Source organism: Gastrolobium bilobum, unplaced genomic scaffold (assembly GCF_033153095.1).
Source record: "Gastrolobium bilobum isolate Gb01-03AN ecotype WA unplaced genomic scaffold, APGP_CSIRO_Gbil_v1 utg15473, whole genome shotgun sequence".
NCBI classification, from domain to species: Eukaryota; Viridiplantae; Streptophyta; class Magnoliopsida; order Fabales; family Fabaceae; genus Gastrolobium; species Gastrolobium bilobum.
Genome location: NW_026897632.1, coordinates 150,383 through 169,068, shown reverse-complemented (window position 1 = coordinate 169,068; position 18,686 = coordinate 150,383). Strand labels below are relative to the sequence as shown.

The following is an 18,686-nucleotide window of genomic DNA, read 5'->3' as shown; positions in this document are numbered from 1 at the left end:
GGACATGTTAAAACAGGAACAAATTTGGAAATTCAATTAGTGTAGCTAAATTGACAATACATGCTAAGTAACTAGAGAGAGAATACGAATTCGATTCTCACTAAATACATCTTTAGAATTTATAAGACACTTCGCTCTCAAATTAATTATTGAACCAATAGATTAGTGTATGGAAAAGATAAGTACCTAAATATAGAGTCATTATATTTATAATATTAGAGGGACCTACTTTGTAGTCTAGGTAACCTCTACAGAATGTGTTGTGTCATTTCCTTTGTAGTTATGACTTTCAATTGGTTTGGTCAGAGTAACCTCTACAGAATGTGTTGTGTCATTTCCTTTATAGTTATGACTTGATCGTAAGTTGTGCTGGAATTAACTCTATGTCATCTTGCCATTGGTTCATGGAGACAGTGTCAACCTCGCTAGTTCACCGAAATGGTGTGCCAATTTTACGAGGTTTGTCCTTGTACCTAGGCGAAATGTCACTCTGACACAACTTGCGTCTGTTGGATTTGTACTCCAACTAGCTATCCAAGCTTGCTTTGAAAGAGGTAAGGGCTCTTGGACCGAAGATCAAGCGGGTCGGGCCTTTACATATTTCGCCCCCCATTGTATTTCCTTTTTTTGGGGAAGTATTCTATTGATTTAATCTCATTTTGTATATTGAATCTCTTACACGATGTTATTAATTGTTTTCTTCATAAATAATTTATTTACAAGCAATACATGCTTTTAATTAAGGGATAAATAATAATAATGTTACAGGAAAAAATTTCCTATCATGCAAAGCTACCGACAAAAGAAAATTATTGAATACAGTGTTTCCAATTTTTTTATTATTATCTAAGTTGTCGTTTTCTTTGCAGGAAACAAAAAATGATTGCTGCGATGGGATGAAACCAAAGCCCGTTAATTAATAATCACATGGTAATGCCGATATATCTTGAATAAATTTTTCAATGTATGTCTTTGAATCTTTGATAGTGATCGTTAAGATTTTTATGTCTAAAAGTTCCATTATTTTAAATGGGGAAGGATATACTTACCATTAAAAATTTTTATCACTTTTACAACAAATTTATTACCGTTGATTTTTGTCAATCTTTAAAATTTATTGAATTTATCTGAAATTAATTATTAATTAATAAATACGACTAAATAATTTCCAATAAATTATGACCGTTCGATTGACGGAAATTAACGGTGATTAAGTTGGTTGTAAATGTGGTAAACTTTTTTGGTGATAAGTATATCATTTCCCATTTTAGATATGATATTTTCTAAGGGTTTTGCTTTTCTTATGTTGTAGGATGGTAGGAGAGAAAAAAAGTAGAGAGAAGTTAAATGTGGGTCCCATATTGTATAAAAAAGAAAAGAAAAATTATTTGGCACGAAAAACGAATTTGTGTAGGAAAATGAGAGTATCTCATGTGGCATGAGAGTATTATTTCCCATTTTTTAAATATGAAAAAACATTTATTTATTTTCCAATGAGAATGATAACACGTGCGTTGCACGTGATTTCTACTAGTATTTTGAATATATATAGAATCATCTATTTCCAAGTTTTATGATACTTAGCAAAACTACTGTAGGAATGTAATAATTGAATTGGCTTTTTTTGGTTAAAAAAAGGTTGTATGTTCTGTTTCGGATGCGCCAGCTACACCAGGGTAGCAGGGAAAAAATATATTCTGAGTCCATCAATAATGAGTCATGTCATTAGAACCTTTTTCAACACATTCGTAGACCGCAATTCTGATAAGCTAGGCATCTCAGATTAATTTGGAGAATCTGAATGTAAAAAAGTGTCACTTGAGATATATTGTGCTTCTTACAGTGGGGCCTAAGAAATTTTCACCGAGAAAATATATTCCAATAAAGTGAGCTATGCTGGTGATATAAAGGGGTGGGAGTTTTATTAAAGCTAATTCCACTTAATAGTTTTTGACGGTATATATATAAGCCTATTTCGTTATAAAGTGCACAGGGAACGAAGGTCGTCATTCAATGGCATTTCGGATTGATATCAAACCACTTGCAGTATTGAACAAGGACAAGTGCCTTGTGACACCACTACTTCACTGCGTCTCTGCATGTACTGTCGCAAGAGGGCGTTTTTGTCAGAATGCAGCAAAAGGCAACAAGCAGTATATTTGACAAGGATTAGCACAATCGATATTTATCGTTGAGTTTGAAATAGTGTTGAACTAGTACTTACTGCTTATGCGTCGTTATCCATATTTGACTACATGTGCAATGTTTTCCTAAGGCAAACAATCAAATTATTGTTTGAAAACTTTTGTGATGTTTACTGTGCTGCCCATTTCCTGTTTTCTAGCAAGTGCGCCACGCAACTAGTTGTGACTTGTGATCCTTCTGCTGCCTTTTTATATTCTTTTCCCAATCCTTGATTTGCTTTTCAATTTTCTGATTTCACAGGCTGCAACTGCAACCCTATGGCATGTATGGGTTTGCTCGAAAAGAACCAACCAAACAAAATCAACGGAGAGATAGGGCAACAAATAAAGATTTTTTTTTTTCATTTTTTTTCTTTCAATAGGTTCCTTTTTAGATTAAAGCTACAAGTGGTACTCTCTTTTGAGTTGATTAGTGACAAATCGGCCAAATAATCACACTCCCTGTAATTTTGCAGATCCTTTTTCCCTAATAAGATGAGATGCCATCTAATCAATCAACTTGTTAGTGACAACAAAATTGGTTCCTTATCTTCGCAGCGTACAACTTTTTCAAATTAAAAGTAGTAAGTAAATGAAAGCAACTCAAAGAGATAGCGAAAGCTTTATATCGCATGAATTAGGCATACAGGATGCAAATTAGTACGTCCAGGAGGCCGCAAAAACATCTTGAATGATTTTAAGATTATTTAGAAATGGATAATTGTAGTAAATTTAAATTAAAAAATTTAAGTTAGATATTCTGAAATAAAAATAGGGTTCGTTTTTTCTACCGCTACTGCAGATAAGTTATCTGCAGTAAATCTAATACGAGTAAGCCTGATACGACATCATTTTGGGATGAAAATCATGGTGTTTTTATAAATTTAATTTATTTCAAGATTATTATAATCTTTATAATTATAATTATTTAGTTTTTCAATCTCAAGACGATGTCGTTTTAAAAATAAATATAAATAATTTAGATGCAGTAACGTCAAAATATTATTCTAATAAAAATATTTGACGATTATGATCCGGACCGAAGCTGAGCTGAGACTCAAAGTGACTACTTTGATTTGATTTGACTTGTTTCTTTGTTTTTTATTGCAGAAAAGGGCCCAAAAGCTCAACAGGAGGAAAGCAAACTCCACGAAAATCATCAGTGAAATGTTGTTGCTGCCACTAGGAGCCAGGAGTGAAGCTGTAGGAACGTGTACATTCAATGAATGAAAACCCTACCATATACTTGATTTACCAAACATTACTGATTAAATGAATAACTATACTTTTTTTCTTTTTCATTTTTTTGGTGAACTGTTTTACTTTTTCATAACAGTTGCTAATGCATGTCGTAGATCACCAGTTAAGAAATACTTAGTATTCTAAACAAAAAACAGAGAAATAAATCAAATAATTAGTATTATATTTGTGTAAAATAATTTCAAGTATTCAAAATATGCATGAAATTTGTACTAAAATATGTTTATATTATTTTTTAATCTAAAATACGATTAAGGATTTAATTTGTTTTTCATGAGACCACAAAATTTAAAATAAAATATCCTAATCTTTAATCTCTAACGCTAAGTCACAGGTCATAATTCAACTTAGAAAGAATCGTATTTTTTTTTTAAAATGGTAGATTTGTTTGGAGATGCATCGTGAGAATCCTAACTAGCGACCATGTCTCTTTCAATTTCTCTTTCCCTAGAAGCCAAAAGGAAGAATTGACGAATTACTGCAAGGTCACGTGGAAAAATGAAAACATATATGGGTACCACCAACACCAAGTCACCATCAACAGTGATGAGAAATTAACCAAATCATATGGAAATGTGTGCCAGATAAACATTGCCATTCAATTTCAGATAAAAACGGAAAGATGCATGCTGTCAAGAAGAATATATGAAAGTTAAAAAGTAATCACAAGTCCAGTGGTTCCATATATATTATTATTATTATTATATAAGCAAGCATAAGATGGATCCAATCAAAACAAAAATCCTCTAATTCTTCATCGGTGAAACTTCGCCTCCGTTACCATTTTAAACTCAATTCTCTGTCACGATGATGGAACCTGACATCGAAGCAAAGTATGTCCACAATGGCAAGGTCATGGTGGGCACTGCCATCCTTCTCATCATTATCATACTCATCATCATTTTCTTTCACACCTACGTCCACCTCTGTCGCCGCCACCATCTCTTCTCTCAACCACTTACCACTAATTCCCCTTCCACCACCACTTTAAATGAAGAAAGCCTCGACCCTTCTGTTCTGAAATCTCTTCCTACCTTCACTTACTCCTCCGCCACCCACCGCCCTCTGCACGACTGCGCCGTCTGCTTGTCGGAATTCGCTGACTGCGATAAAGGCCGTGTGCTTCCAAACTGTAACCACGCTTTCCACTCTCATTGTATTGACACATGGTTCTGCTCTCACTCCAACTGTCCTCTCTGCCGAGCTCCGGTCGAACCGGATACAGTGGCCGTTGATGTTGAACCGTGCTCTGTTTCGGTTTCAGAAGCGGGTGAGGGTTGCTCGTCTTTTCCTGCTCCAATTGGGTGTCCGAGAAAGCCATTAGGTATAATAGTTGAGATGCCCGAGGAGGAAAGAGGGTCGGATCCTGTAGCGGGAGATCACGGGTTCAAATGGCCATTGAAAAGGTTTTGCAGTGTATAGGCGAGAAGATCGTAGAGGAAGATAGCGTTGGTGAGCAGAGAAAAGAGACGCTCGCAGAGCGATGAACTAGACGGTACAGAGACGCTGGTGAATGGTTGGGGTTCGCCTAGTGAAGAAAAGAGAGTCTCAACTAATTTGTAACATATTTACAAATATGCCACTATGTTATTTATTGTTTTCATCTTTCTCAAAAAGTTTATGAAGAAAACATTGAAAATATCCTTTTCATTGTTTGAAAAGTTGGGCCTATTTTTGAAATTCAACGTCAGCTTTAGACTTTGCATCGGCTCATAGCCTTGTTGATAGTTATTTTTTTTTTCTGGGCTGTGGCCCTCCTCAATTACTCAAAAAAAAAAAAAAGTCTATTACAGAAAATGTTTTCTAAAACTCAAACAAACATATTTTTAAAGAAGGTTATAGTTACAATTTATTTTTGTTTACAACCTTTTACAATCATAATTTTAATCGTGAATTTCTGTCAATCAACGGTTATTATTTTTGTAAATTAAAATTATTAATTAATTATTAATTCACAATAAATAATAATCGTTGATTGACGAAAATCAACGGTTAAGATTATGGTTGTAAAAGGTCGTAAATAAAAATAGGTTGTAACTATAATCTTTCTCGTTTTTAAATTCATTTTTGTTTTCTTATTGAAATAAAAATAAGAAATGAGTAAAACACGGGACTGAATAAATTCTCTCAATGTTTCATTTAACATTATTAGGTTATAAGAGACAATCTTAACTGTTCACAGATAAATTAATGATTATTTTTTCTCATTTTCTATCTATTTTAATGCTTTTTCCTTTTTCTATCGTCATGTTGATTTGTCTATAATCAAATAGGATGGTCTACTAAGGTGGTGCGGTTGCGATGACTACATTTGACTTTGTCAACTTAGACAGATGAAATGGACACCCAGTTAAGACTATTATTGTCGACAAGAAAGTTACATCCAATTTGACCAATCTATTAAATTTCATATTCTCAAAATAGTGAATGGGCCGAGCATACATGAATCATGGGCTTTGATTGCTACAACAATGCAGACATGATAGCAGAAGCTGTGGAAATGTTAGTACTTATTTTGGATTGGGTAGATTTTTCTAGCGAATGAAACTAGTTAAATTCAGGGCGTCGGGTCATAGACTCAAAGGTTGATGTGATGGAGCTTCGTCTAAATAAAACTTATGACTATTTTATTTTGTTTTCCTTTCAATGAAGTTCATTTAACTAAGAAATGGCTTCAATTATACCCCGTAAGAATGTGAACCTAAGTACAATTCAAGAAATTCTAACCAAAAATAGAAAATTCAATTAAGGGTCAAAAGAAGTGCAAAGCGGGAAGCGCAGAATGCGATTGAGGGTTCATTTTTTGGTAAAACATGATCGATCAACCACTATATTAGGTGATGAATAACAAATTCTCAATTTAGCAAATCGAATTCAGTGGATGCCAAGTGCATGCCTCCGACTATAAACCACTTAACCTTCCTCTAGAGTTTCCTCGTGGCAGGGGACAACAATTCAGAAAACCAACTCCGAGAAGAAAACAAACATCAGTTCCAGAAAGAAAAAAGAAAAATAAAAATGGAACGTGTTGCAAAAATCCTCTTGGTCTTGGTTATCTGTGTCGTTGCAATGGCACACCAGACAGCTGCAGAAGAAAGCAAGGGCAAGGACCTAATCAACAAGGTATGTAGTAGATCATCAACCACGGATATGTGCAACGAAGTCCTTTCCTCCGACTCAATAAGCCCAAATGCAAACCTAAAAGACTTGGCAATTATAGCTTTGAGGGTTGCTGCCAATAACGCCTCAAGCATTCTCAATGACGTGAAGACGATGATTGATGATGCTGAATTGGACCCAGACATTCAACAGGGCTTGGCTGATTGCAAAGAAACCATTTTGGATGCTGAAAGCCAACTTGAGGACACTATTGCTGCCTTGTTGGTTGATGCTGACGTTGATGCTCAGTTATGGCTAAAGGCTGCTTTGGCTGCTATCCAGACCTGTGATGATTCCATCCCTGGAAAAGACGATGTTCTCTCTGTTAAGAGTGCTACCTTCCGCAAATTGTGCAATATTGCCGTGGCCCTCAGCTTGTCCTTGCCAAATCAAAATTAATTTTTTAACGTATTAATTGGTCTTTGCCCTTTGGTATAAGTGCTTTCTTAATTCTTATCCTTGTCAATTTTACGTGAATAATCCCTACGTAATTTAACAGTATTAAAAGTGCTGTCTGAGTTTTTTTTTTTTCCTGTGTATTTTGTTACATGGAAAGGACTAAGGAGGGCTCGTAAAAAAAATAAACCAAAACAAACGAGAGAACTTACGCTATCCATATTAACGAGGGTCAGTCATCTAGAAATTCTTTTATGTACTCAGTGTTACATGTACGCGGGTCCAATTGTGAAATTCACACAATTAGTGAAACTCAGATACGTCAATGGGTAATATTTGAGGAATGGCTAATTCCTCTCATAGCATTCAAAAGTTTCTTTGCTCGCTTTCTTGTCCTTTTTTTCATCTTCTTTAATTTAAACTACATAAAAAAATATATGATTTTGTTATATTTAAAAAAATATATAAATAATTACAATAAAAGTTTATAAATTTTTGCCAACCAAAAAAAGTTATAATTATTTAGATATGTTCCATCAAAGGAAAAGTTTAACACTTAATATGAGAGTTGTTAATTTTGTTTTGATCTAATGATTCTGATTTATAAACATATGACACTGTTGATATGTCTTTGATTTAATAACCTTCAGATGAGGTGTCAAAGTTTTTCTTTGACACTAGTAATAAAAGATCATATCCCATATATATATATATATATAAGTTACAGATTTTTTTTTTTCCTTTAGAGACAATAGAAGGCATGGGTCACACAAATAAGGAGATAGAAAAGAATATCAATGGCCCCACATCATATATTGTCTCAACATGAAATTATTATGGTGCTTCAAGACCACACTTCACTTAGTGGGATAGACCAATAAAAAATGAGCAGAAAATGTGATATGTGTATAGATGAAAAAGAAAAAAAAATTAATCCAAATGTTATATTTTTAATGGAAGGAGCATGTGCTTTCAAGCACCGAACTTTTTTTTTTTCCTTTAACTTGAGAGATGTATTACTATAACCTTTAACTTGAGAGATGTATTACTATATATATATATATATATATATATATGAAAAATGTGTATCATTTTAAAGGACACAAAGTTATGTCATTTTAAGTGAGAGAAAGAGATAAATCATGGAAGAAAGAGTGGGGGCAAATTTTTTAAAAAATGTGAGTCTCACCTCTTTGTGAGAGTGAAAAGATATAAGATGTGTCATTTAAAATGATACACTTTATATATATATATATATATATATATATATATATATATATATGAAAATATTTTTATTATTAAAAATTTACTATGAAAAAATGCTGAAAAAATTTTAAAATGAAAAAAAATATTAATATAATGATAATTAAATAAGTAATAGGTTGATAATAAATTTTTTTGTTGACACTAAGAATATGTATATATTTATCAATCGTAACATCACAGAATATGACAAAAGAAATGTTGCCTGTCAGTAAAAAATAATCACAGACACGGCAACGAAAGAAAGGTATCCTCACCTTTTGCCAGCACGAAAAGCAACTTCATTCATAAGGTTCGAAGAGGTCAAAATCGGCGGTTGATAAATTAAAGTGGTACGAGCTAATTAAATTAAATAAATGTAAAATGGGAATAAATTAATGTAATATATATTTGCTTCATAACTGAGTCATATTAATTAAATGACAATGTGCATTCAACATCGGGTACTAGTAGATCTGTTAGTAGTACAAGCGATCGCCAGCTTATTATATGGAGGAGAAAAAAAAATAACAAAAGGGAAAGAACAAAGTGAATGTATCAAATTTGTGTAGACTCTAAATTAAGGTATTGGTGTAAGTAACTCCTGTCTGGGGCAACCAATCATCTCCAAGCAAGAAGTTGGACACCGTAAAGTTAGCAGCATCCGTGGCATTAATCACATGGTAACCTGGCCACGTCACTCTACTGGCGGTGCTGGATCCAGATCCAGTGTTGTTGAACTCAGCGTAATACAATGTGCTCAATGCAAAATCACCATCCCATGCACGCCACCCAGCAGGATCAACCACATTGTCCATAGTGGTTTGCATATAAACCGTCCTAGAATACTCCTTCCATGGCCTTCCAAGAAATGTTGCAGCCGAACCATTACTTGCAGCCAAATCATCGGCGGCTGTAATGGTACAGTGATGGATTGAAATACCTGTGTCTTGGTTCGGGTCTGTTCGACCTTGTGCAGTGATGGCGTTGAATTGCCCACTCATTGGGAGACGAGGATACAGGTTGCAATTTTGGAGCACAACCTTGGCGTTTCCGAATATGAAATCTACGGTACCGTAGATGTCGCATTCGCTATAGAATTGTCTTAGGGAATGTGCGTATAATGTGTCTTGGTACCCCTCGAAGCTGCAACTGTAAAACGTGGACAAATCTGCTCCATTTCGAACAGCTACTGCTTGATGCTTCTCAGCCCCGGCGGTGTTACGGAATGTTATATTTACACCCACGAATCCTTGCCCGACCACAGCTGCAACATTGACGATATAGTAATCAGATAATGTTCTTGGTAAATGAGTCATTTTCAATTTTTTTTTATTAAATAAAAAAATTGGTCCCTAATAAAATCTTACATGATGAATATTATTATTTAGTTATTTGTTTTTGCGTAAGTTATCGTCCCTAGCTATGCAAAATTAAAATGGTACATTTTTAAGGGATATAATATTCACACTATTATTTTTTTACTATCAAATCATTATCATTCTAATCACTTTTAGATCAAATTTTTCAGGCCAAAAATGGGCTAAAGAGAGAAAAAATAGTTGTTGAAAAGTTTGATCCAAAATTGATTAAGGAGGTAGTGGATTGGTATTAGAAAAAAATAATAATATGAATATCCTACCTCTATTTTTAATGATATTAATGTTTCTCATGTTAAAGAAAAAAAAATTTATCTCTTATACACAAAGTAAAAGTGTGTGGGGCCCATATAGAGTCATGTGAAAAGAAAAAGAAAATATGGATCTCACACACGCTTTTATGTATCTAGGAGATAAAATTATCTCCTCTCATATGACACTAATCCCATTTTTAATATCAGAGTACTTTTCCATTAATTGACAAAGAAATTTTTAAATAAAAGGATGATTTAGTTATGGTAATTATAATAAGTAATGAAAGATTTATTATTACCAAAGGTTGCGGAGCTGAAGGTGGTCCACCCATCGATGACGCTACGATTGCCTGTGATGATTGTCTTGTTGATACCATCTCCTATCATCATCAAATACGTCTTTTTCTTATCAATGGACACATTTTCGTCGTAAACACCGGCGGTGACATAGATCATAAAGTACCCGTCCGTAGAGACAGATTTGTTTGGAGCAGCGGCAATGGCGTCGTTAATTGTGGTGAAGTTTCCACTTCCGTCTTTGCTCACTGTCACAATGTCTCTCACGACAACCTGGTCATCGAGATTGGTCTGAAGGAGCTTCCTACTGGTCACCGACTCGTAGATGGCGCGGGTTCTGGTTGACATCTTAAGGGGCAAACGCCCATTTCGAAATCCAAGTTGTTTCTTGGTTGGGTGCAATGCACTGCCTTTGTTTTTGTTTCTGGGAACCCACCCTTTTGTAAACAAAGCAAGAGAGACACTGTAGAGCTTGTTGTCATCAGAAAGTGGAACAGAGAGTCCATTTCTCAGGCTCCCAGCTGAAGCAGTGTCTTTGAGACCATCCAAGCAGGTTTGTTGGTTGGTTAAAATGGCACTGAGCAATGTTTGTATATCATCAGCTTGCAAACTAGGTAGAAACCTCGTTGTCTTGTTCACTGTCTGGAAAGAACTCGAAAGGAAATCAAAGTTCAGCTCCGCAAGAGTTCGGCAATCTTGGAGTGCACGGACGGCGGTGGCGGAAAGAGTAGAACGACCGTTGAGATATTTATCAACTAAGTTCATGAATTTACGGGCTTGTGATAAAGACTTTTTGACAGAGAATCGACCATAATCGTAGACGTTTCCATTTTGGTGAGGGAGAACAGATTTGCAATAGGATGGGTCTGGAGTTGATTTGCATACGGTTCCAGGAGACACAGGAGTGGTGGGAAGAGTACTATCTGAGAAAGCTATTGAGGCAAATAAGGGTAAGAGGAGAATGAGAACCATTGTTGGGAGAAAATTACATAGCTTGGAAGCCATGTTGGTTTGATAGAGCAAGAGTACTCGTGTTAATTTGTAGGCGTTGAGTATTAATGATTTGGAAACAGGCTTCGTCGGGTTCAATTTATAGCGGATAGGGGGCAACTTTTTAATTTTTTAATTACGTATTTACATATTCAGCTGATAAGAGAAGATAGGATAGTCAACCTAAAAGACTAGGCAATGCGCTTAGAACATGAGACTTCTCGGAAATTGAAATTGAAACTGTGGATTTCCCACTAGGATTTTTATATTTATCTTTTACTAAAGTATGGAGTGGTTAGTGATTTCTAGATTTATTAATTAGACACTCTACCAAATCCGTTGTCCTGACTCTATTTCAAACATTTAATGAACAATGTATAAATACCGACACTAGCCAAATATATATTACCATCGTGGTTGAAAAAGGATGTTGAATTTGACATTAGTACACGTTAGAGCGAAAAAATATATATTATACATTGAGTTAGGTTAGATGGTGAAGGTTTTAATTTTATTAACCAGATTAGGCTGAGTTTAATTTATTATTTACTTGAACCGAACTATGCTTTTTCTTTTTTTAATTTCGGATTGGGTCAACATGATTTACGTACTTATTTGGACCCGCTTGCAATATTAGTATTCTAGAAATGTCATAGACACAATTAGCTTTGACAATAAATACATATATCTTATCCCAAAAAAAATACATATATAAAATTTTCTTCTTGTTTAATGATAAAGTGTTGTTATGGGATCATATCATGAAATGCTCGTATTTTAGAAGATCCAATAAAAGTAACTAAAGGAAAAAATTAATGCAAATAAAAAAAAAAGAATTCGATTCAAATCCTAATGGGACAGTTGTGGATCTGGCATTGGGCCCCGGATAGCCACTAAAAGTCCATAATCCTACTAGCTACATGTTCACTTTATAAATAAGAGATAAATTATATAGGTATTATACACTATTTTTCTCTAATATTGTTATATTGTCAATGTGTATACACCACCTTTTTGACAAACACCGTTACTTTTAATGCACAATAATTTGTTACTCTCAAATATATGTAATTTATAGACGCTTGAGAGAGCTCTTACATCCAAGTGTCTTCTAAACTTCTGATATATATTACAAGGGCTAATGGCCTAATTAAAATTTTAAATAACCTCATTTTGGACCTCAGAATTATGCAAGGCTTTGGAAGTAAATTTGCTTAGTACTTACCAGGTCGCTTTCATATTTTTTTATTTATTTTTTAGTACAGCAGAGCAAAGGGGCAAAGGCCCAAAGAAAAGAAAAGAAGGATTACAAAGGACAGATAGGAGAGTCCACATGAGGACTCATCTCTGCAGGACGCTCAGGGAGTAATATAAACGTCTCCCTTCCAGCGTTAGCAAGTTTAGCCAAGCGATCAGGGAGAGCCTTTTGATGCTGCTGACCAGTTGGTGCTTGCAGCGATCATCATTATCAGACAAAATGGCTTGAATGGCGGTAACTTTCTACACTAATAAAGTCTTTTAACGTGTTTGTATATTTGTGCGAAAAGAAAAGTGGAAGCCAGCGGATCTTTGAAAATGTAAAAAGGAAAGAAACGTATTCTAATTAACGAGTTGCCTGCCTTTGATACCTAACTGTTCGAAAACATGGCAAAGAAAATGTTAATAGAAGGATGAAAGAAAAATCTGAATGTTATCCCAAAAAAAAAAAAAAAAAAATCTGAATTTGATTGAAACGAAAAATGTATGTAATATGACGTTAGTGTACTTATATAAATCAAAGAAAGTGTCCAACTAGCTAGTAATTAACTGTTGATTCAGCAAATTAACTCAACTAATTTTAGTTGATATTAAGTAAACTCTATCTATAATAATGTTAACTAATTCCATAACTCGTATGCCAAGTGTACGATTTTGATTATGAGAATAATGAAATTAGTTAAATGTAACATATATTAGACAAGAAGGCTACATAGTCAACCAAAAGGTTAGCCTAATGATGTGCAGTGTGTAATGTAGTGTGTGTACTATTAGATTCCCATTATAATAAAAAATTAAAAATAAAAAAGCTACATAGTCAATGCTGAAATGTAGCGGAGACTTATAGACTATATATTATTTAATATGGGTCGCCAATTATCCTATTAATATATGCGGACTGGATATCATATCCAGTTAAAAGAATGAGCTGCAATGTGACCTTTTGGTTTGGTGGCCCTTAATTAGTCGATTTTCTTGGGCTTTAGCCGCGTATATTATTTAAAAGTAATGACAAATAATTGTTTCTCCTCCTCCACAAATAATTCGAATTTAAATTTCACATAAAAATATTTAAAAATTCAATATAGGTCTAACATTAAATTATTTTCCAATGGTGATAGCACCGGCATAAGGTTTATTCGGTTATCAAAGTGAGCGTTTTTTTTTTTTTTTAGTAAATTAGGATGTTCCCGTCATGTGGGAAGAAATTAATTTCTTTGTGGGTTAGAGTGAAAAAAAAATTACTATTAACTTTAAAGTATTTTTGGTAATAATCGAATCCATGACTTCATCAATTATCAGAATCCAATCCTTGGGCTGCAGTTATACACCTTGGGATTATCAAAGTGAGCCTTAGCAATCACGGTTTACAGTGTTCGTAAAAAGGTTGGCTTGCTGAGTCTTAGCAAAGGTGATTTTAAATTGGTCACGACTCCCGTGGAAAGTCAACAAATTAAATCCGAAGAGTGTGTCTACTTTTGACCTGAGCGCGAAAACGCGCAAACTGTTCTCTTACCATTTCTATTTGCCAATTCGGTGGGGCATCTAATTAGAGACGTTGAATGGGGCCCTACACGTTGCTGAAATTCTTGAATTTCAATATCTGCCAAATTATGCAAGCTGGAATAATAACAATGAGTCAGAAAACTCACAAGTCATGACGGTTAAGGCTTCACTTACGGGATATACTATATCATTTGTTTGAAAAAATAGACACCCCCTACCCCTGGTGTAACCTTTTGCTTTGAAACGCAACGCGGAAACTAGTAATATTGATATAGAACGCGGGTTAGCTCGTATAAATCTGTGTTTTTTTTTTTTTTTTTTTTTTTTTACTGTTTTCAGTCCGCAAGTGGCACGTATCTACGAAGTTCTTGCTCATCTTCGAATTATCAATTATTTTGATTGTAAGTTTCAGGTAGTTTATGAATTATGATTTCATAAAAGTCAAGATCAGTATTATAAAATGATTTATATGTAAGGCGAGACTCAATTAATTTGCTTATATCAACATCCGATCTAAGTCAAAGAAAGAGGTCATATTTATTCTTTCACTACCAGAAAAACGGGGTTTAGTGAAAAGGAACTTTGTAATAGAAAGCTTTAGAAAATAATTTGGTTATGAAAAAAGTGTGTATCATTTTGAAGTATATAAAACTGTGTCATTTTAAGTCAGAGAAAAAGATAAATCATATGAAAGAGAATAGGTGAGAAAAGTTTTAAAGATATAGGTCTCACCTCTTTGTGATAGTGAAATAATATAAGGTGTGTCCTTTAAAATGACACATCTTTTTCCCTTTGTTCATATAGATATCTAGAATTGCGACAAAAAATTAGTACAACCATTATAATTTGGTGAGTAAATAGTTATAATATTAAAATAATTTTTTTGATTTTTCCTTATAAAGTTGTTGGTTGATGTGTAGAGAATTTTCTTTTTAATATTATAATTATATACTCTCTCAAATACATAGTTATAATAGATCATTCGACCATGTATTCACTGCAATACAATGCTTGTACTAAAGAAATTCTCCATTGTACCCAAAAAAATAAAAAATAAATTTTCCTAGAATAGACGGGGAAAATTTTTTACAGCCTAAAGACTACATATTTAATATCAACATGGCTTGTGCGGTTAAGGGCCTGTTTATATGGGTTCTTTTTTAACCAAAAAATGATTTTTTTTCAAAAAAACAAAACAAAAAACTATTACTATTAAATTCGTTTGGATATTTGCTTTTAAAAAAGGTAGAAGTTACAAAAAAAGTCAAAAATTTATTTTTTTAAAAAAAAATTTAGCTTCTAAAAAAGTAGAAGTCAAAAGTCAAATTTTTTTAAAAAATCTAAATAGTTTTAACATTTATAAAAAACACTTTTAAAATAAGTAAGACATAAAAAATATTTTTTCATAACTCCATCCAAACGGGCCCTAAGATATTTGGATGAGAATGAGACAGATGTTGTTGTGGTTAATATTTTATCTTTTTTTTATAGAGAATTTTTTTATGAATAATTTGGTATTTGATCACTAACAAGCACCAACTCATAAGAACAGGGTAGTATCAAAAAGACAACAAAACTCTTCCTATCAATTTTTAACACAACTATATTTCTATGCAAAAACTTGGAACCGTTGGTTAAGTTGGAATTACCCGTGTCAATTGATCCCCATCATTGATTTTTTATTTTTTTATTTTTATTTTTTAGCATTGAGGCAACTCTGGTTGGGTGGGGAATAAGATTTTCTTTAATTTTATTTTTTTAAGGAGGATCTAACTATAAGGACTAATAATCTACTAATATTACAAAAAAAATAAATACCATTATATATATATAATAAAAAAAAATCAGAATTTATGAAGGATGGCCGCCCGACTCTAACCCCTCCCCGAGTCCGCACTTGCCTACAATGCTCTTCATGGCTTTTGATACCATAGGTAACTACTCTATAATTTTATTTGTATTTTTGTTATCTCATTAAATTTGTTCTTTTACCTCCAACTTTTGTTACATGTTCCGTTATTAGTTATTACTAATCAATTGCAGGTTGAAAAATTAATTTATCATAACATTAAAGCTAAAAATTTCAAAACACATTATGTATTTTACTACTTTAGTACAAATAGAGTAAAATTTTTTATGGGAAAACATTCTATTAATATTGTATCTAGGGTCTTTGGAATAGAATCAACTAGTATATTACCCGTGCGATGCACGGGAAAAAAAGATCAAAAATTTTGTCGTCTGCCGTGATTGGTTAATCGCACTGCAAAACTTATACTTACAAAAAACTGTGTTGCTATTTTGTTCTATATTTCAGATGAAAAAAATTACAGCATTGACACTGAACTTTGCAAATATCAACCACAAACAAAAATCTACTATTCAGAGGGATAATTAATTTTGCATACAACTACATCATAATACACCATAATACGTTATAATACACCATGTTAACGTGATGAAGGGATATAAAAAGAAAAATGCATACAAATCATTGCTAACTATAACATTCATCAACAAAATCAAGGTAACAATAACACCAAATATGGATTTAAAAGATCAGCTTTTACCTATAATATGCAAACGCTATTCATTCAGTGTCATTTCGTAGCAATAATTGGAGGGATGAATTCCACACTTACTAAATATGTCATTTCCTGTGTGATTTTCGTTCCTTGTGCCTACGATACAGAAGGCAAAATCTCATTAAATAAGTAACACTAATATGTTCACACCTAAAAGTCATAGTATCAGCAAAAAAAAAGATTGGATTAAATTTTTTTAAGCACAAAAAAAAAATGTTGTCTGAACGGGATTTGAATGCAACTTAATCAAATAAGCATGTATGGGTCATATTTTTTGCTTACATTGCAACAAATGCATATAAACAGAATCAAGCAACTACACTAATCTTTGAGATAGACTTTTATTTATTGCAATCACATTTAAAAATAACAATAAATAATTATTATTTGCAAGGATTTGTGTCGTTAGTATTTAAAATTTTACAAATTTGTATTTACAAAAATTAAAATCAGATTTAGGAATTTAATTAAAAAAGAAGAAGGATGGAATTTAATTTAATTATAAAAATATGTTGGTGGGCCGGCCCTCCGGGCCGAGTCCAGTTTGCCACCTCTAACTATCAGCATGTAAAATATTTTTATATTTATCCACAAAAAAACGATTTTATAGTTGTGTTTAGATTTTTATAATTTATCTCAGAGATGAACTTTCATTTACTACAATCAGGTTCATAAAATAATAATAAATAATAATTATTTTTTTTACAAGGATTAGTGTTGTTAGTCTTTGAAATTTCACAAATTTATATTTACAAAAATTGAAATCAGATTTAGTAATTTAATTATAAAAGAAGAAGGATAAAATTTCAATTGAATTATAAGAATATATTGACGGGCCGGCCCTCCGGGCCGAGACAAGTTTTTCACCTCTAATTGTCAGCATTTTATATAAGTAATTTTTTTTGCAAGCATTAGTGTCGTTAGTATTTGGAATTTCGCAAATTTGTATTTACAAAAATTGAAATCAGATTTAGTAATTTTATTATAAAAGAAGAAGGATAAAATTTTAATTGAATTATAAAAATATATTGGCGGACCGGCCCTCCGTGCCGAGCCTAGTTTTCCACCTCTAACTTTCAGCATTTTATATAAATAATTATTTTTTTAAAGTATTTGTGTTAATTACACTCTTGCAATAAAAAAAATGAAATTTTAATTTTTTTTCTTTTGTTCTAAATTAAAATTTTCATTTTTATAGTTCTTAAATTTTAATAAAATTTTTTTACAAAATGACAGACGTCATTTTTTATTTAAATTTAAATTTTAAATTTTTTTATATTAATTATACATATTTTTTATATAATTTTTTTCTATTTTAATTTATGATTTTTTTAATTGGTTATACATGTATATTTAAAATGTTTATGTTAAATATTTTTTTAAAAAAATACATGTATATTTTTTTAATTGGTTATACATGTAAATTTAAAAAATTTATGTTAAAAATTTAATTTATTTTTGTAAAGTATAAATTATGCCATTTCATTTTTTTTTTCATTTAAATTTGAAATTTTAAATAATTTTATGGACTATAAATGTATTTTTATAATTTTAAATATTTTATTGTTTAATCTATAGTTTAATCTATACATGAAGCCGCTCGATCAACTCTTTCACTAATGGTCAAGCTTCACGGGTTCTTGACAAATCTTTACAATCTTCCAAGATTTCAGGTTCTTGGATATCTTTCAATCTCCAAGTTTACGGGTACTTGGTGACCTTACAATTCACTCCAAATTTACTTAAGTATTTGGCTACCTCTCAAATAATGGGTTTCACAACTCTTTCAAATCAAGAATACAAGAAGAGAAATATTAGGAAATTAATATATACTCTCAAAGTGTGGATATACAACTTGAAACACTATGAGTATATGGATTTTCAAGATATGAGCTCAAATATGTTCGATCTTTGAAAGATATGAAAGAATATGCAAATGATAGTGTAGAAGCTCTCAAATCATTCTTAAGATGTGTAGGAATGGTGATCAATTTGTTTTAGGGACATAAGAAATATATTTATAGTGTTTTAATTGAAAACTAGCCGTTTATAGTCGTTTTATGCATTCTGCCCAGTAAGTATTCGAATACTTTTCGTGCGGTATTCGAATACTTCATTTATAGCCGTTATAGGCTTTCTTCCCAGTAAGTATTCGAATATTTTTCGTGTGGTATTCGA

The 18,686-nt window shown here is 32.5% G+C and overlaps 3 protein-coding genes across 3 annotated transcripts; 2 read left to right on the top strand and 1 right to left on the bottom strand.

The window, feature by feature from the left end:
- Positions 1-4,221: 4,221 nt before the first annotated feature.
- Positions 4,222-4,944, top strand: LOC133308802 (RING-H2 finger protein ATL5-like). Its single transcript, XM_061509506.1, has one exon. It carries the CDS (start codon positions 4,251-4,253, stop codon positions 4,863-4,865), a length of 615 nt encoding a protein of 204 aa, XP_061365490.1. The 5' UTR covers positions 4,222-4,250; the 3' UTR covers positions 4,866-4,944.
- Positions 4,945-6,461: 1,517 nt separating this feature from the next.
- LOC133308837 (uncharacterized) lies at positions 6,462-7,001 on the top strand. The gene has a single exon (XM_061509558.1). The coding sequence runs from the start codon at positions 6,462-6,464 to the stop codon at positions 6,999-7,001; it is 540 nt and encodes a 179-aa protein (XP_061365542.1).
- A 1,814-nt stretch (positions 7,002-8,815) lies between these two features.
- On the bottom strand, positions 8,816-11,175 carry LOC133308825 (probable pectinesterase/pectinesterase inhibitor 41). Its single transcript, XM_061509544.1, has 2 exons — positions 10,173-11,175; positions 8,816-9,507 (listed from the first exon to the last, which is right to left on the bottom strand). Exons 1-2 carry the CDS (start codon positions 11,173-11,175, stop codon positions 8,816-8,818), a joined length of 1,695 nt encoding a protein of 564 aa, XP_061365528.1.
- Positions 11,176-18,686: the final 7,511 nt, after the last annotated feature.